We start from the raw sequence: 20,011 nt of genomic DNA, 5'->3' as shown, positions 1-20,011 counted from the left end.
TTTATTAGTTTTCCATTTACTTTTTTTTTTTTTTTTTTTTTTTTTTTTTTGTAATACAAACAATAATAGGTGGAAATTTAGATTGGACCACGTATTAATTTTTTTAATACAAACAATAATAGGTGGAGATTTAGACTGGATCAAACTATAATTTGATATTAAATTCGTCATTCGTAGAAATTGCTCGCCACTCCCCGAGGCCGAGGATGGAGTCGAACTGTCGTTCCAGGAGTTGTAGTTCGATTAATTTCTACTATGTTACCTAGCCAAACCGCCACCTCATGTGCCAAAGACTTGAAATCTTCGATTATAAGCTTAAAGGAATAATAGTAGATTATAATACTAAGTGATCATTTATCTTTTGTGTTTAGATCTACTGTAAGATAGATTTCTTAATTTAACACATGTTACGCGATAGATCAACCCACGCGTGCTATATGATACATTGATTTATCACTAATGTATATTATAAGTCAATAATATTTCAACTTTATTGTTCGTTTATTGTACAACACGTAACAGTGTGAACATCACATTGAAAACTTTTCCAAAATAGCACCTCAAACAAAAATGGATAAATACCTAGAAGTTGCCCAAAACTCAGCAGAGTTTGTTTCACCGTATGCCAAATTTAAATTTAGTATGGATACTATAGTCTATAGTTTTTCAAACGCCATATTTGTCTCAGTTATTTATTTGGGCAGTTTTTAAATAACGCGTGATGTGCATTAAAAGAAATATAAAAAAATAAAAAAATAAAAAAAACCAAAGAAAAGCACAAGTTATTTGAATAACGATAAAATAATTTATACTGGATTTTCTAAATTACTAGAAGAATTCGGAATCAAGGGGTTCGCTTTGACCGTTAAGAGTAGATAACTGAAGAAAAGTTTGAACTGGTGATGCATCGTGTTGAAAAAAATGCAATACCTCACCTTTGGATTAGTTCTTTAAATCAGTCAACGAAAGCGTCATAGCTCATTGTTCTGGCTCCGTGGCACATAAAATGTTTCGTAGCTCGAGGGATTCACAGAAGCGAAGTCCAATCTTACGAAATTGAGTGATTTTTGCCCACAAAATTTTCAATCTGAATCAATAGAGTCTAATTTGAAACTAGCTTGCCCGTCAATTGTCACTCCCTTTTGTTGGTAATATTTGTAAACGCATGGCCCCATGGATTTTCAAAAGAAGCAAGTTTTTGTTCTTCCTAAACAAGTTAGGGCAAACGAAAAGGGGAAAGTAGTACAAAAACCGCACTCCCGCTAGGAAAACTCTCCAAACTATAAAAACTTAGGACATAGAACCCAACCAAATATTGCAAACCACACTACAATTCTTTGCGAAGCTGAATCTGTTCCAGCTGAAGCTGCTCGTTCATATCTTCGTGCGAAATTCCAGATCGATACCATGGCGTTGCAAACAAGGAACACATTGCTTCGAGTTGTTGATCATATGACATTTGATCCGAGCAAGCGTAACCACCATGCTTCTCAACTTCCACGGCATACGCTCCAATCTCAACGCCTCGCCTCCCTCAAACAACGTCGCAATTTAGGTCCAAGTGATGGGAATTTTTTCAAATCGATTTTTCCCACTTGTTGCAAAATAAAAAGGCTTGATTGTGTTGGATCGATTCAAGGTTGGTTGATCATGGTCGATGTTGAATGTTGGAACGTAGGGAGTTTCGGTGCTTTCGCAAATCCTTGGTCGTTCCATTTGCTACCCGATCAGCGTAGTGGTACTCGTTTTTCTTGTGTCAACTTCTTCTTCAATCCGTCATCAAGAGATGGAGTTATGCTTCCATCTCAGTCCACGGTTCCATGTGAGGGCAGCAGCCAGCCTTCGTTCTTCAAAAAAGTAGTAGCCTCTTCAGCACCAACAAGCCCGCATTGTCTCGTGGCAGCCCTATGTTGGCAAGGCCGGCTAGCGTTCTGCAGACCAACTGATCAATCATGGACTTTCGTTGATCAAGGCAAGGCCAGAGGGGTCGAGTTTTGCGACATAGAAATAATTAACGGGAAACTACACGCTGCATTAAGGAATGCGCCGGAGTTTTTAGTAGAGTTCAACATTGAACTAGACGCCGCTCGCCCTCCTGCCTATTTCGCTGAAAGTTTGCATATGCTTGAACCTGTGCAAATTCCTTGCCATATTACGACAACCGATCGAGGGCTAAAAGATTTGACGTCAAAGGAACTGTGGATGAAGAATGTTCTTCATCGGAGTTACAGCTTTGATCTTGAGGAGGATGAAGTAGTTCCCTGGACCGAGGTCAGATTTGATGATGATTCCACTACTGCTCCAGCTAAGAAGGTTGGATTTAGAGTAAGTCCGGGACCGGAAAACATCAGGAGAGTCTTCAGACAAAACTGGAAAACCACCAAGCGGATGCATCAAACGCAGTGTGGCCGAGATCAAGCTCCTGGCCTTCTTTGTTTAGTTAGATAGTCTCTGCACTCGGCAGCTAGCAGAGTTTTTTCTTGTTCACATTAACAGCAACATAGTCTTATCCCACTCGGCTGCATGAATTATAAAACATCGTTGCACTTAACATGTTAATTTTTAAAGTTTAGTACAAATGCATGAGCTTAATTACGTGGTGTCACTTTTAAAGTTTTGAACATCTAGATATTAACAAATCTAGTAATTTATTAATTCCAATTGTTCAGTTAAATAATTTTTTTGTTATTGGTGAATTACAAATTGACATGCATGTTCCCGGTTTAAGCCCCCTTTTCACGTACACTTTGTTTCGGGTTTAAAAAATGGAACTTTAATGAAAAGCTTTCAGTATTGTTTACTTTCATGAAAAACCACATTTTTACACTAAAAGGTTAATCATAATACTATTTACTTTACCATTTATTTTGTCTTTATCGTTAAAACTCAAAGTTTTAAAGTCATTTTCATTAGTTTTTCTTTTTAAAAAATGGTATGTTGGCAACATTTTCTTTCCGAAAACATAAAAAATTAAGCAGAAGACGGGCTTAACCCGAGGACATGTTGATTCGAAATCAAGCAATTTGATTCATTTATTACACTTTATCGGCCAAAAAATTTGATTTGAAACGGTTAATATTTGCATGGATTGATTTGGATAAGCACATGTCACAATCCATATTTTTAATTAAAAAAAACGTCAATGTTTCTTAATAAAAAAAACTTATAACAAAAATGTTTACGAGCAGAAGTGCTTTCCAAAAGTTATATTGCGGGAAAGATGAGAAAGGCTAAGTACTTGTGTACTAAAAGAACCGTAAGGGAAAGTTTACGGGGCTCGCAAATCTTGACAAGAATCCCATATTCCCACCAAATCCTATATCAACTAAGGACATGCAGGAGTTGGACAAACCCAATACATGCAAGCCTGAAGCCACACGCACAAAAATTGCTCTTTCAATCTCTTAGAACCTTGCATGCTCATCGTATAACATCTTTACTGAATTCCAGATACAAACTGCATCATGGTTCTGGGAATAGATTCATTAATCCGGATTGGGAGGAGGATCTATAACTATGAGCATACAATTGGTAATCGGTCGTCGGCTCGAGTTTCCGACGATGATCGGAGCAAGCGTTGCCATTCTCCTGCTCGTCAACTTCCCCGGCTTATGCTCCGCTCCACTAGTCGAAAACTCAACAATACGCATCGTAAAGATCATTGTTTTCTCAGCCTAAGTGACGAAAAGATATACAAACTATCGAGTCCCTCTTGTAATAACGACTGTGTTGGGTCGATCGAGGGTTGGTTAATCGTGGTTGATCACGAATTCGTCCAGCCGGCCGAGGGTTTCAGATCGCTCCAGTCATTGAATAACGAGAGCCGTAGTTCTTTTGGTGCTATCTACTTCTTGAATCCGACATCACGCGAACGAGTTAGAGTTATGCTTCCATCGCAATTCAACTTACCTTGCGGCAAGGGCAACCAACAGTCCTTCAAGTTCAAGAAAATAGTAGCCTCTTCAGCACCAACAAGCCCGCATTGTGTTGTGGCAGGCCTTTGTTCACAAGGCCGTTTGGCAATTTGTAGGCCTACTGATATGTCATGGACTCTAATTGAAGATTGGGATGTCCGAGGGCTCGACTTTTGCGACATAGAAATAATCGACGGGAAATTATACGCGGCAACAAGGGAAGCATCGGAGTTTATCATGGTGTTTGACATCGAAGATGCCACGAAAAACGGTGGTCGTCCAAACTACGGTGTTGAAAATTTGGTTATGTGTAAGCCCGGGCCAATTCCTTTACAAATTACCACAAGGGACGATGGAGAAATCAGAGACGACGTTTACCTAGCAAAAGATGCTGCATCGAAGGAGCTGTTCATGATTTTCCGCGGTAATAGCTTTGTTCGTGAGAAGGATTCGATAATCTGTTGGTCGGACATCAAGGGTTGTGACAATTTCGTTATTCCGCCGGAGACTTTTGGATTTCAAGTGTTCAGGTTGGAGTGTGCTGGGAATGGTCATGAATGGGTGATAGTTTCGGACCTTGGCGATCGAATATTGTTTGTGAGCAAGGCTAGCAACATGTTCCTCTCTGCGACCGATACTGTTTGCGAGAAGACACTTGAGGGAAACTGCATTTGTTTTGCGTTTGATAATTTCTGCTCGAGTTCACCGTCGAGGGGGCGAGATATTGGGGTGTTTTCGTTGACAAACAAGAGCATCATGAACTTCAACTGCCTCAAGGATTTACGTGGAGAATTAGACGCTCCACCTATATGGTTCACATCAAATAATTGATGACTTAGTTAAATTGTTTTTAGTTAAATTTTCAACATAGCTAGCTAGGTTAATTTGTCATCCATTTTAAATTTTAAGTGGTGTTCAAGACGAATGATTACTTTGAGTCTCTAAATAGAGAGACTCAAGGAGGATAGAGACTCCATTGGTGATGCCGTAGTATGTATGAACAATCTCTTCTTCAAAAACTGAGAATGAATTATTATGTTCAAGTGTCAATTCTGAGCTGTTGGGGTTTTCAGTAATTTAATTTTTCAGTTTGTTTAGTATTTTTTTTAATATCATTTATTTTTTTGAATTGTCATGCTGACGCTAAGTAGCTATTGGCATTCAAATGGGCTAAGTTGAAGGCTGGCAAAATGTCAAGCTTGACATTCTGGAGTTGGAAGGTTGGCAAAATGTCAAGCTTGATATTATGGTTTTGGAAGGCTGGGCTTGAGGCTGGCTGGCTGGAAATGGTTAGCATGCTGGCCTGATTTGGAGATTTAGGCCCGATGGGGCCCACAAGCCTTTTGGCTTAGCCCTCGGTTGGAGAGGATTTTCATATCATTTGTTAGCTATTTTTAACCCTATAACCCTTTAACCGTGTCGGTTAGAGATGGTCTAATATTCTCAACTCACAAAATTCGGGCATTACCTTTTTGTTTGTTCCATGCAAATCATATGAATCCCACGAGTATCACGCTAAACTTACCCAAACCAAAATTAATGGGCTTTTTGATGATCCATAATCTCCTCTGTCTAAAGCCCATCAAAGGGTTTGCTCTGGCCTTTTGGCAAGCACGCCGTTGACCGAAAATTAGAGAGGCCGATATGCCCAAATTAGGAGAAATGTTTTGGTCCGAACGATCGGATGACTTGGTTGTTTGTATGAAGAAACACCAAATGAGGCGGGTGGGGTGTTTTTATGTCTTAGAACCGGCATCACGTGGTCCGATTGGGAGTTTTTCTCCAATGAGAGATTTGTTTATAGGAAGAAACTTCCTTTCGTATTACATGAGAAGAAAGATAAAGTGAATAGTTTAGCCCTCTCAAATAATTGGAATTTTAAGTTTGTTTCGCTTTTCTAATATTGTGGACTTGTCCACGATAAGCGAGAGCCCATAATTGATCTAGAAACACGTGGAATTTTAATTTCTAACATAATTCTATGCATATAGACTGTAAATCTACACAATTCCTTAGTGTCAAAATATTAATAGAAGAATTATTAATAGCACTTGAAAATAATTACTTTGCATTCATCTCTACCAAAAAAGGAAATGCAAAATTTCCGTGCAAGAATGCCAACAATTACTTTTGATGCCTAAAATTGCTTAAGAGTCTAAGACACAAGTGACAGAGCACTACAACCACTCAGTACTATAGTTTAGTAGTATCCTCGTCACTTGGAAGTGAGAGGTCTTAAGTTTAAATTTCGTGGATAACTAATTCGATACTAAATTAGGCTGCTCATTGTGTGACTTTGCCTAACTTCCCCTCCTCTTAATATAAAAATATTAATGTACTCAAAAAAAAAAAAAAAAAAAAAAAGTGACACAGCACTACAGTGAGGATGTGAAAAGACTGTAAAGCCCTCACACACGGACAATAATGACCAAACAATCATTACAAAACCCTGGCGCTGATTTTCCCTCGCTTTCCCGACATAAAATAAGGGTTTTGCTTTTTCACGATGGTGGCGGACGCGGCGAAGATGGCCAAGCTCACTGAGCGAGCTCCGGAGGACGACGCCTATCACTTGGACAAGGAGTTCGTGATTTCCGTTGAGAAGTTGCAGGAGGTTCAGGATGAACTCGACAAGGTTCCGTAACCTCTCTGCTCTCTCTCTCTCTCTCTCTCTCTCTCTCTCTCTCTCTCTCTATATGCTGTATATATGTGTGTGTGTGTGTAAATATATGTATTGGCACTGTGTATGTATAAAAGTTTCTATATGTCACAGCTCATAAGCGTGGCTTTCAATTTCGATTTTTGTTATTTTATCGGGATTTCAATCACTTGCAGAGCTTTTTGTTTTTACAACATTTTCCCTTTTGTTTTTGTCGATTGATTGGTGTTGTTATCTGAATTCGAATTCGTAATCTATGTTTCTTGGTATTTTAGAGAATGTGACCTGAGGCATTATGATCCAGTGAAGGTTTTCGAATTCGGGGTATTTCAAGGTTTGGAAATCGAATTTGAAACCGGAAATTTTATGTTCGTGTGATAGTCTGTTTAGGCTATTTTGGGTTGGTTGTTAGTCTTGCAAAAACCTTTTCTTTCTTTTCATCATTATAAAAGGAAAATCGCGCATAAGATCGAGTATTTTGTTTCTTTTTTTTCGTCAGCTTCGTAAGAATCTGTTTATAAGATTGCACGTTTTGGGATTACTAGCGTTTATGATTTATGGGAAATGTAGTTGGCAACGTTATTTATGCCTTGAGCACTTGTCAATGTTTATACTAGAATGGTTTGGTTCGTTGGTACAGCTTAAGATTTCAGATTGTTAGATAATGCTCATGAAGCTCGAAATTGCATTGTCACCCCACAGGTTGATGGCGAAGAGAGTGACAAGATTTTGGAAGTTGAGCAAGAGTATAACGAGATACGCAGGCCCGTCTATGTGAAACGGAATGAGATCATAAAAACCATTCCTGACTTTTGGCTAACTTCTGTTAGTGATTCAATCTATTTCACTTCATCTTGTTTAGAATGTTTAATGGTTGATACAGAATTTGCGCGCGTGTATAACTCATGCATTGTTGCTCCACGCAGCTCATGAGCCATCCTGTTCTTTGTGATATTTTGAGTGAAGAAGACCGGAAGGTCAGACAAATAGTTTGTTAATGATTAATTTAGCGTAGATTTTCGTTTATCCTCCTATTGTCTTAATTCTTTCAGTTGGCTGGAATTGAACAGTTCTGTGTATTTACCATTTCTGTTATTTTCTTCTTGACATAGATATTCAAGTATTTAAAGTCTGTTGATGTGGTGGACTTCAAAGATGATAAGACGTTAGGATACTCCGTCACATTCGTAAGCTTCCTTGTTGAGTTTAACTTGGTCACACTCACATTCTATTGCATGCTGCTTTCCTTTTTTTCTCTTTGGATTTTGCTCCGAATATAAATGCCCATTCTTTCTGATAGTGTTTGAATTACTCTCTGCTAATGCTTCCTTCGAATTCCTCTATTTCAGAACTTTAACGACAATCCTTATTTTGAAAATACAAAGTTGACGAAAACTTTTACATTCGTTGATGGTGAGACAACAAGAATTACTGGTACTCCCATCAAATGGAAGGAGGGCATGGTATTCACCACACTTGCCGCTTTGGCCCTTGTTGTCTTCTTTTTTCTCCCTTCTTTTCTCCCCTCATATAATTTACTGGAGTTGTAAATTGTGTAGGGTCTTGTGAATGGAGTTACCAAAGAGAAAAATGGAAAGAAACGACCACTTGTTGATGAGAGGTTATAATCTTTTTATTTTATGTGTTCGTTTATAGCTAATACTGTTCTGTTAGGCTGGGGCTCAAGGGTTTATGAGCTAGTAGGATCTCTTTTTTAGCTTGGCATAAAGTGTGAGTCCCTGTCTTTCGTACATCTGAACCAAGAAAGAAAAATATTTCATTAGTTTCTTGTTCAATTTTTTTCTACATAAGACTGAAATCCATCTTTTGCTGAAAACACTTGTCGCTGAGCGATTTAGTTTATTTCTTGTAAAAATGTTTGAAATGTTTTTTTGTACCGTCTAGAATTTTTTTCTTTTACTATCTTCTCTTTGATTTATCTGGCGTATCAGAGATTAGTATTTGCTAATCTATTGTAATTGTTGCAGCTTCTTCAGTTTGTTTGACTCACCTCTTGAACATGACGAGGTAACGTCTGTTTTTATCTATCTAGTTTCACCGAGTAACGCTTGTATATATCTGTGCATGCTAATTTTTCGTGTTAAAACGCTTCATTTAAAAGGAAATTCATCAATATCACTCGTAACCATCAAAATCAATGGTAGTTGTTTGCCAATGTGTAGTTCTTAGTTATAGTTTCATTCTTTTAAGATTTAACTGTAGCCAATTTCCACAGGGTTTAAATTGAAGTTAAAATAATCTACGTTTATTTTCCTGTTAATCTTTACTGATCTTTCGTTCACTGTGACATTGCAGGTGGTAGAGATAATTAAGAACGATTTATGGCCCAATCCTCTAAAGTATTTTAATAACGTAATATTTTCTTCTCATGCGTGTATATTTGTTACTTTGAATATGTTAATCGACTCCTGTTTTAAGGCCTTTGGGACAAACGGGATGGATTCTCGTCTCCAAGACTTGTTGGGAGTGCTAATCTATCTGCCATGAACAATAGAAATTATGATTTTGAGCTTTGATGTTTCCCTTTTCAATCTAAGCATGGCAGGCAGGGTAACATTTTGAATTCGTTGTTTCAGGAGGCCGATGAAGAGGATTCTGAAGATGATGAAATGGTAACGAAGATGAAATTTCACTACCTATATCTTGCGTACATCTTTATTCTTCATTTCTAGTGCGTGTTGTGGTTAGACCCGATGTTGTAAGGATTTGTGATGCTCACTTGAATTACATCCTGTGCAGTGCATATAGGCATGTCATGCGTGTGTTACATCCATGTTTAGTTGATATTTTGATAGGTTCTCTGTGTTTCTTTGTTCAGTTCTGCTTTTGGAATCATGGTTTTCTTTTTCATATTCTTTGGCGCGTTCTGAGAGGCTGGTCGATCGGCTCGCTCATGTCCCACAAATCGGGATCCCGTCCCCTTGAGTCTTGTTGCATATATATTCAGTGTAGTCAGAGTTCATCACCTTGGATATTAGTATTGAATTGAATGATTGTCCTAACAACTTCTGGATGCACATGTGCAGGACAATGGTGACGAAGAGGAAGACGATGACGAGGAAGATAGCTAGATTCTTCTGGTGCCGTCTTCATTTTTGTAGCTCCTTCATGGGTAGCGGCGATAGAAGCATCACCGGTTTTTTGTCTTGTCAATCAACGATATGAAGCGTTCTAGTAGGATGTATGGGAAAAGAAGAAGACTTGTAGGTTGATACCTCACAGCAGATTTGTTGCATATAAATTAGTCTCGGTTTATCGTTTAGGCCTTTTGGGTTTTTGTTTTTGTGTAATCTACCTGCTGTCAAAACCGAGCATAATAGCATTTTAGAATTTATACAGGTAACGATATTTAGTGGGATAAAATTTTATTTTATTTAGTGGGATAAGGTTTGATTGTTGTTGTAGTGTACCCGTTATATACAGTTCAATATTATAGCTAATGAATTGCATTCTGGTTTATTTACCTCCAAATATTGCCTGATTTTTTTTCGTAGACGTTTTAAACTCAAAATATCTTGGTTTTTTGTCACGTTGGAGAGAATCGTCACTGGGCTTGTCCTAATTCTGACCCAGCAACCCGCCCTCGCCCGACGGGCTTAAAGATCTTTGATAAAATAAAAATGGTACGGCTGGTTGTGTGGACCACCGTTGCGGCCTCCATCCACCGTACGGATCATTGAGGCCATCTTCAACCAATCTGGCCAAAAGGTCATAGGGTTAAAAATAGTTCGAAATGACACGAAAACCGTCTCCAATCCAGGACTAGGCCATGGTCGGAGTCAATGAAGGCTCACTGGGGGCATATGCCCCCACTCAAGTAATTCGTTTGTTTAGTTGCATACTACACTTATATAATATATATGCCTTAGCTTTGGAGAAAATTATATGTATCTAATATTCAACATATATTCATACTACTTATACTCCATATCAAATATTACATGAGCAAAAATGCTCTTATTTTGTCATTCAGACGGAAAAAATCCTCTTCCGCCTATCATGCATTAGTATATTTCTTATCACTTTTCACTATTATATTGAAAATTTTGTAACATTGGAATTGTGATACATCGTCATTTGAAATAATCCATGTTGTCGGATTGAGTATAAGCCATACTATAATAAGGTTTTCTTAGTTGGTTTTCGGGTTGCCCCTCTTGAAGAAATTTCTAGCTCTGTCTCTGGGTTAGGCCGAAGGGCCTGTGGACCTCACTGGGCCCAAACCCCTAAATCAGGCCAGAGGGCTGGTCATTTCTAGACAGCCAGCCAACCCTCCAGCGCTAGAATGTTAAACTTGACATTTTGTCAGTCCTCTAGCTCAGCCCATTTGAATGCCAACGGTTAGCTGATATTAGCATGATGCCAGCTAGCAACGACTAGCTAACATCATGTTGCCGTCAGCTTACCGTTCGAATTTGAATTTTTTTTTAAAATTCTAATTTTTTTTTTCCTATAAATACCTACACCATTCCTACAACATTGAAAGCTAAAGATAAGAATCCTATCTAAAATTTGCACAACCAATTACATCTCGACACGTGACACTCGAAATTCTATGCGAAAAATTATTAAGATTACGTAAAGATAAGAAATTTGGAGAGTTACTCACTTGAGCAACACGTGTTACTCGAAATCCTGTCCGAAAAATTAATGAAATTACATAAATATAAGAAATCTGGAGAGTTACTCACATTAGCAACATGTATTACTCGAAATCTATTCAAAAAATTATTGAGATTATATAAAGATAAGAAATCCAACGAAGCTTATTCATTTGGCGACAAGTGGCACTCAAAATATGTCCGAAAACCTTATTTTAATATGATAGTTTAATTTAATTAACCATATTAATTTAATTAAAATAATAAATTATATTTGGCCTATGGCCATTTGGCTCCCTCGTTTGGAGATGGTTTTTTGTCAAAAAAGCTATGTTTGGCCTATGGCCCTTTAGATCTCTCGGTTGGAGATGATATAAAATATGACATAACACTTTATTAAATATAATTTCTTACAGGGCTATAGGGCTAAAAGGAGCCCCTTGACCCTCCTTCGGTTAGAGATGGCCTAAGATTCCTCAAACGTATCCGGCCAATCGGCCAAAAAAGGGGGCTTTTTGGAAAGCAGTACAAATCAAGTAGTACAGATGTAGGAAGGTGTCCAATAAGAGTGGAACTCCAATGCTGAATGGATGGTGTAACTGAATTAAGGAAGTCATTTGGCAAGGGTATAGCTTCGTCGGGTAAGAGGAGCATTCAACATCTGCACCCGACATCTCTTGGAGTTTGAATCCTTCTAATATGAGCTATATGAATCCTAGAACGCTAATAAGCTGTCAGAACCTCACGAGGCTTCCCAAAAAAAAATGCAATAAAGTTGGAATGCAGAGTACTTGTACTTCCAGCTGAAGTGTATACTAATATGAATCATTCATGGCTATTGTATTGTACAAATCACATCTTTACCTAAGAAGAAAATGGGGATTGAATCCCTCCCATATCGCACCCTCTCTCAATTTCGGAATCAAGTCGTCACCGTTCGAACCAACTGCATCCTCGTGCGATTTAACCACTAACAAATACAGGTTAGAGATCAAAGGGTTCCTAAGAAACGGATAGATAGCTTTACCCAGTTCGGCAACATCAGACTGTAGATGCTTGTTATCGCCAGTTTTCCCGTTGAATATGCAATTCGAGAGGGCGTAGAAGGCGAGCAAATTGGCATACAGGGGCAGAAATGCATCCTTGTGGTTGCCCGCTCCACCAATCCAATCCGCTCCACATAGTTTTGCAATGCGGTCCTTCGCAAATGAGGTCAACTGGCAGGAAAATCTGAGCCTCCAATCATGTAGATAATCACTAAACTGTTGTTTGTTCTGAAAGTCAGCCGCCCAAGATTTTGAAATTCGAAGCTTGTCCAGTTGAGAACAACATAGTTGACAGATGAACAGCTTTTCCTCGTGATGATTGTCAATTTCCTTATCAAATACCTGTCTCACAAGATCTCCTTTCGGCACCTCGCGATTTGAAGCATTCAGCACCCAGCGTAAAAGAGAATCGAAATACCCAATCCAGTGGCCAAAGACGGAAGATAGATGCTCAAAACAAGATCCTATCACTTTCTCCACTTGAGTCGGGACTACTCCACCATGAGAGCTTCCGGATCTTTTGCTCGTAAAACACCCTTGAATGCCCATGGCAAGCCTTTCTCTAATCTCATCATCTTCATCCTCCAGCAGCTGGATACATGTGAACCATATATCTAGTATTTGATGTGCGTAGAAATTCACCGCTTCTTTTGGTTCAAAAGTAGAACATGGATTTTCAGAAGGGATTCGGTTATTGAATACAGTGTAACCGATAAGCTCAGCTTGCTCTAGCAAACCGGATGCTATGATAGACTCTGCTGCTGCCATGCGCATGTTTATTGGCTCAGACGAGACACTATGTTTCATAATTACGTTGGTGAAAAAGGAAAGTATGCCATAAAGTCGGGTCAACTTTTCTAACCGATCAGAGTCACTGTTATCCAAAAGAACAGAAGTTGTTAATAAACCTGCAAACCTCTTTATGCAGATTCCGAAGCAGCAGATGAGTGTTTGTCGAGCTTTTGCATGTCTCGTGAACTTGTACAACGAAATCAACTTATCCCAAAGCAGAAATACAGAATCGCATTCCATACTACCGACGTAAATTGTTTCCGTGCATTTTGCATCCCCAAGCTTCTGAAACTGCAGTGTATTCCAAGTGAATAGAATCCTCAGAATGTAATATGAGCATCTGTGGTACTTCTCCACATCCAATAGATTAACCAATGTCGTTTGGAGGTTAGTCCTGACCCAGTGCTGAATAACCCTAATCTCACTGCTGTTATCATGGGACTCATGACCAGATTCTGTTGATGTTATGAATTTCAGCAGCCACTTCAATGTTGCAAGTCGAACTTCATATTCTGAATCCGACAAAGAGCGGACCAGCCTTTCCTGGAGTCCTGCAAAAGAGTTTTCCATTTCAGGTATCTCCACAAATCTTGAATTACTCTGAGAATACCTCTGAGGCGTCTGAAAAACCTCTTCAGCCATTTTATCAGATGCTTGAAACACGCAACTGAAATAGGAGACTGCTGCTTGTTGTCGGAGTTCTGCCATTGTTGGATCATAATACGAACACCCGTTAGAAGCTTTTACATCTAAGCATTCTGTAGATAACTCCAAAAGTAGGTTGCGGAGAGCATAAACGTTTTTGCTCGTATGGCACGTCCTTGCAATACTGAGCATGTGATCCAGCAAATTTAGGAAAGAGGCATTGAGGATTGGACAAGGGCACAAACTGGGCTTTCCGATCCATGAATGCGCTAAAAGAGCTTGAAACAAATCACCAAGAATCTGATCTTTCTTTGAGGAATCAGCCAGATTTCTACAGTTCGTATCCAGGAGAGAGCTCAACTGCAATAGAATTCCATGAATCCAATTATAAGAACTTTGTTGTCTTCTTTCGGTTTTATCAAATAATAGGGACGGTTCAGGAGTCCATGTAGCTTGGTCATCTCTTCTAGGCAACTCAGATACTATATTGAGGAGAACACTTGGCAACTTCTCGTTAGATACAAGACCCGCTAAAGCTCTAGATGCAAGAACACGGACTCTTAGATTGCTTTGTGTTGAGCACTTTCTAATGAAGGGCATTAACAGAAAAGGATCCACGTCATCTCCAGTCTCGCTTGCGATTGTTGAGGGCTTCAGCCTTGATAACAGAATCAATACAGGGCACAAGCTTGGGTGCACAGCATTTTCTAGGTTGGATTCAGATTGTCCAGATATCCCGTCTCCAAGCAACACTGTCGCAGCTTTCAGTTCCTTGATTAGAAATGGATGCAATAAGGGATACCTTCAAGGAAAAAGGATATTTTGATTAAAGTTACAGTTTACTCAGGAAACCAAATAAAAAATCAAAGCATTCAGCAAGAACCCATGATAGTACGAAATAACTAGTCAAGGAATCCATACCGATGAAAAAATTCCACCCCAGTTAGCGCACGCCTAGATGACTCTCGTTTTTGGACATTAAGGAATCCAATCATGCGACATACCAAAGCAGTGTATGCCAGACAAGCACTATTCCGGACCTCCCAGTGGGGAGAAGAAAAGGAGCGAACTGAAACAATCATAGCCTCAGCAGAAAAACCTGAGGTATCAGCAGCCAGGTTTGTATCATTGAAGGCAGCTCTGAGGACATTGAATGCATGTACAGTAGGAATGACACCCTCATCACGGATCCTTGAAACCTTGTCACTAATATCTATATCTGACGAGACCACAGACTCAAAAACTTTGTCCGGCTTAATTGAGGGCAATTTACCCATGTCGCCATTAGAGTTGTTGGTTTCAACCGGACCCACAAAAGATGCATTAGCAACATCTATGAGCCACCGTAAAGCCCGTGGGAGAAGTTTCTTAGGTGCACCTTCTGGCTCTGAGAGGAACAGTGCTATAAACGCAGCAGGAATACCTGCACTTCTCCTTAACAAGTCATCCACTGTTTGACCCTTGGCCACGGTTCTGTCCATAAGCTGCTCCATCCAGGATTCTGTTAACTTGCAAAGTCTGAATGGTGACGGCATAATCCAACAAATAAAAGTCATGAGAGGCATGAAAACCTTATACTAAAGTTGTTGCCTTGACATAAATAATAACATAGTATATAGTATTACAATGTACAAACTTGAAAAATAACTATAAAAAAAAAACCATAAACATACCGAGGATCATTTGAACAAAGTAACCGGTTGCAAAGAGCTGTAAATCCGGCCCTCGTTTTATCAATTGCACCGTTGTGCTTCATCTTCAAAAGGACTTCCAAGAAGTGATTCCCAATTCTTTCAAGTTGTTTCACATCAAGCATTGCATCCGAAGCCATCATAACTGAAGCATCAGAAGCACAAGAATAGGTGGCTTCTGAATCTAATGATTCTGAGGAAGGGGTACTTGGTAAAGGAATCTTTCTTGTGATAGTTCCCAAAAGAAGACTCACCTGAAAATTTATGGCAAAATTAACATGGTCCACATTGACGTAAATTTACAAAACCTTGGTCTTGACTGTACATTCTACGTACTACAATATCATATATCCTCAACCTTGAGGGTTAAAGTATATAGATTCAACCATAAATTCATGTTCTTAAAGAAACTATCACATCAATGACATATTAACTGCATTCCAATGCAAAACCAAAAGTTAACGACAATTTGATTACCTCTTTCATCGCAAGCCAACAGCCAACCATTACACCTTGTTCTGATCGCCTGTTATTCTGGACAAATTTGTAATTTTTGTCTTCATCCTCCAACAGAGATGTTTTCACCCCAACCTCATCTGGAACCTCTAATAAGAAAGAATCATCGTCATCAACCACTTCATCCATGTCCTCAGGGAGATGCCAAGCATCTGCAGAGACAACCCAAAGTGCCAAAGAAGTTATTCGCATTACAAGCTCCAAGAGCTTCTCTAGTGAATGTCTCATCTCTGAGATACTAGACTGTGCTATGTCAGAGTTGAAGTCCAATTCCTCAAAAGCATATCGTAGAGTGAGTAATACGCCATGAACAAAGCTGTTCTGACATGCTTCAGAAAGATCCTTCTCCCCTTCCTCTATGGAAACATCCAACCATTCAATCAGTGACCTTATATATTCCATCACAGGATATCCAGAATTATAAGTTTGATTATCTCCGCTTTCCAAGCCAGACTGTGTATTGAGACAAGCTACATTAACTGAAGCTCGGACTGTCCATCCTAGCTGTAAGACATACTTCCTGAAAATCAGCCTTAAAGTCAGAGCTCCAGCATCAGTTTCTCTCACTCGTGGACTGCAAACTAATTTCTTAGCCCATAAAATCACGTTCTGGACCATACCTTGATCTGAAATTCCAGGAAGTGGGGTCGGAAAATGTAACAATATGCGAAAAGAATTCTCTCTCAGCCTGTCCCAACTATCAATTATGGATCCCACTAACAACAGAGTTGAATCAGGTAAGGTCATTCCTTTATTATAAGGATAGAGATGGTCTTCCACACATAAAGAACCATTTTTCTCTTGAGTAGCAGGCACAATAGACCAAACATTGAGCATTATTAGAATGAGCTCCATTGCCATTATTTTTCTCTTATAAGGTGCAGAAGGATAGCAAGAGAAAAATAGGAATGAACTTAACCACCTCATGAAATGAAAAAGATCGCTCGCCCTGTTAGCTTCAGGATGTTCACTTCCAATTGAAAGATGCATTCCATTGCTGTTAGTATGCTCCAGGGGTTCCCAGCGTCCCTGCTTAAATTGTCTCTCTAATGCTGTTCGGACCGAGCAAAAAACTTTCTGAACAAGCTACTCCACTTCATTTGGAAAGCTGTAGAGCAACACCTCATGTTCAATGGCACTGCTTCCTTTAATAACATGAGTTCTAAATGGGAAGGTAAACTAGCTGTCTTGGGATTCAAGAAAAGTGTCTCTGCAGCATCCACACGTAATGAATCATCAACATGGGTCAATGCCAGCACTAGCCACTCAACACGAACTTCAACCTTTATCCCCTTGATAGAAACAAGAGCATGTCGTTCGGGGAAATTTGTTTCCAGTCCACCAAAATTTTCACATACTGCATAATCAATGTCCCCTTCAAGCAATGCAAGTAAACGAGATACCTTCAGCAATGAAACTAAGATGGCCACTTTCTGTTGAACTCTCGGTTCCATGTTTCCACGACAAAGCTCAGGATATGACAGTTGACTTTCACCCTTGCTCGGACCAACTGAAATAAAAGCAAGCATAGCAAATATACTGTCCTCATCCACTTCAAGTAAAATTGGTAGAGCATAAGTGTTCAAATTAGAGCGGAGCTTTGAAACCCCAAAAGCAAGTCCAGACAAAATTGGAGGCAGACAATGCCCCCTATAAAGTGCATAACCACCTTCAATACCATCACTGCTCCAACACTCATTACGCAAGTCCTCAAGTAAAATCTTCAAAAATGATGTGAGAGCACAGCACACGTCATCATCAATGTACGCATGTATAGTGTCAAACAGCAAGCCAGGACTCATATCCAACATAGTTTTTGCACCTAATCTCTTGGTCAGTGAACCCAAAGGAACATATCTTCCCTTGCAGCGAGGACCCAGACGAAGAAGATCTGAAGCAATGCTTTGCAAGAATGACCTTATTCTCTCACTACCTTCTGACCAGTGTAGAGTGGATCGAATGTCTAGGAAGAGATCAAAAATGAGATGAACTTGTTTGACTGTTTGACTCAAAGGATCTTCCAAATTATTCCATACGATCCTCAATATCCGGGTACCCATCTCCACCGGAACCGGATCATAATCCTCAGATGTGATGGTAAGATTAGCTAACATGGAGGTTTTTATTCAACACAGTCAATGCATGAAAGTTAAAATGGCTATCGGTAGGGTTCTCGCAGTAGTTACATAACTCAGGCAAAATTCCATCATACAGTATAGTCTTAACACATTTGCCACCATTCGTATGACTCTCGTAGCCATTCGAACTACTCTTTGACACATCGAAATGGGTATTAAGCACTGCTCTCGAAACCGCGGTAAGAATCCCCCGTAGCAAGCAAAGTCTACTCAAGTCCGATAAACTATGAATTTCAGTATACATATCCCCTTTATAAGGAAGTTTGGCAATGGCATTCCTTTTTTCACTATCTGCATTAGCATCTAAACTACTACTACTACTACTACGGTCAGTTGGGTGAAAAATAGCTTCCATTATAAACAAGCCGAGCTTCTGGACTGAGACGCACTTGCAGGGCTGCACAAAAGCTCACTCCAGCAGCCACTTAGCAGTCCCTCGAAAACGCCACCGATCTCAGAACACTCAAAATAACAGCCACACTCATCTCCAACACATTCGAACGACCAGCATTATCACAACCACCCCCAGAACCACCATTGAACTCCTCGAATTTCGAAGGGAAGCGCTGAAACAGATAATACAAACAAGACAGAGCCTCCTGGCATTGCTCCATGACGATCGGAGAAGGCCGAGAGTGCGCTTTCGTCTCCGAAATCAGAGCATTCAAGCTAGAAACTGTATCGCAAGCGATCAAAACGGCGCATTCTTCCACAATTTCAACCAAAAACCCCAACTTTGGCATACCCATTACCGATAAGGCCGACCGGGACACGCAGAACCGCTTCCCTCTACCGCCGCCGTAGTCTTCGCAGAGCCTCCGATAGCATCTCCTGATCAGAGCCTGAAAATTCCGAGCCTTTGCCAAAACAGAGACGAGGGTCTTATGCAGAGGCAGCGAATTTTCCAGAAACAGAAGCTCCAAGTAAAACGGCGCCGCTTCGAAGACCAGAGCTTCGTCCCCACTGGCGAGTACGTCGCCGAAAGCGGCGGCGAGGCCCTTAGTGTGGTTGAGCTGGGCGTATGTGGAGTTCAGAGAGACTAGCTCTTTGAGCAGGGAGAAGAACTTTGAGGTGGCGATTTGTGGAGGGAGGGAGTTCAGGGAATCGGTGTAGGTGGCGGGGAAGACGACGGTGTTGTAGGTGTAGCGGTGGCGGTGCTGGATTGCGCGCCATTTGGAGGACATGGTTGGAATTTTCAAGCTCTGCTCGGAGCCGGCAGCGTTGCTGGGGTTGTTGGTTACGGGTTACTGATCAGTCGTTGGAAACTTAGAACCGGCAGTTAGGGCATACGTCATACCTGACAGAACTATTTAGTCCCAATGATCACTACCATTGCCACCAATTCATTTGAGAACGTGGTCTACAATTAGGCAATGAGAAGAAACTCATTGCGAAGAGGTGCAATTGTGACAGTTTTTCGAGCTAATTACATACAAACCTACATGAAAAAATCAAATCATATTGCGTGATTAGCTTAGAATAACGCTATTGTTACATCCCCAAGATAAGTACCCTCCTCAACTACAATAAGTCATCCTGGTGGGTTTGTTTATGGGCTTCCTTTAGCTTCACTTTGTTGCAGCAAACTGAATGAACTTGGGCCCGTATGTACGGTCCAGCCCAAAACCACTTGTTAACTTTGTTTATCGGGCCCATAATCCATTTTTGTCAGTATGCTAGACCTTGACTGTCAGTCGCAGCATGAAAATTTTGCTCCCATGAATTACCAAATGCATGAAGGAAAGATAGTCTTCATCTCTCGTTGAGATATGAGGAATGAGAATGCCTATAAATACTTGGTTGCTTGCTCTTCAGCCTTCAATTGACATAAAAAGAAAGAGGATGTGGAATATTGTAAATGAGAGTTGAAGGAAACTGAACCTATTTTCGAAAAAACGTGGTTCTATTTCCTCCAACATCTCGTCTACCACCGTCCCTCCATACCAATTCAACATTTCATGCTATTTTAAAAGTTGTATGTGAGAATT

General features: G+C 40.0%; 3 protein-coding genes across 4 annotated transcripts; 2 read left to right on the top strand and 1 right to left on the bottom strand.

The window, feature by feature from the left end:
• Positions 1 to 3,464: 3,464 nt before the first annotated feature.
• LOC137739305 (uncharacterized) lies at positions 3,465 to 4,745 on the top strand. The gene has a single exon (XM_068478859.2). It carries the CDS (start codon positions 3,465 to 3,467, stop codon positions 4,743 to 4,745), a length of 1,281 nt encoding a protein of 426 aa, XP_068334960.2.
• Positions 4,746 to 6,364: 1,619 nt separating this feature from the next.
• On the top strand, positions 6,365 to 10,057 carry LOC137741041 (NAP1-related protein 2-like). 2 transcript variants are annotated; one of them, XM_088699488.1, is made up of 10 exons: positions 6,365 to 6,549; positions 7,276 to 7,398; positions 7,500 to 7,550; positions 7,686 to 7,760; positions 7,959 to 8,036; positions 8,133 to 8,194; positions 8,562 to 8,601; positions 8,890 to 8,946; positions 9,171 to 9,206; positions 9,621 to 9,856. In XM_088699488.1, exons 1-10 carry the CDS (start codon positions 6,421 to 6,423, stop codon positions 9,663 to 9,665), a joined length of 696 nt encoding a protein of 231 aa, XP_088555614.1. In that variant the 5' UTR covers positions 6,365 to 6,420; the 3' UTR covers positions 9,666 to 9,856. The 2 variants fall into 2 exon arrangements, with proteins under 2 accessions (XP_088555614.1, XP_068336949.2); XM_068480848.2 differs by having other exon boundaries at positions 6,367 to 6,549; positions 7,923 to 8,036; positions 9,621 to 10,057.
• A 1,929-nt stretch (positions 10,058 to 11,986) lies between these two features.
• LOC137740207 (uncharacterized) lies at positions 11,987 to 19,351 on the bottom strand. Its single transcript, XM_068480039.2, is given in 7 exon segments — positions 11,987 to 14,480; positions 14,600 to 15,196; positions 15,352 to 15,623; positions 15,847 to 16,946; positions 16,949 to 18,012; positions 18,014 to 18,412; positions 18,414 to 19,351. Coding segments are annotated over 7 exon segments (6,651 nt in total). The 5' UTR covers positions 19,208 to 19,351; the 3' UTR covers positions 11,987 to 12,055.
• Positions 19,352 to 20,011: the final 660 nt, after the last annotated feature.

Source organism: Pyrus communis, chromosome 9 (assembly GCF_041283825.1).
Source record: "Pyrus communis isolate YQ-2024b chromosome 9, ASM4128382v1, whole genome shotgun sequence".
Classification (NCBI taxonomy): domain Eukaryota; kingdom Viridiplantae; phylum Streptophyta; class Magnoliopsida; order Rosales; family Rosaceae; genus Pyrus; species Pyrus communis.
This window is presented reverse-complemented; position numbering and strand designations above follow the sequence as displayed.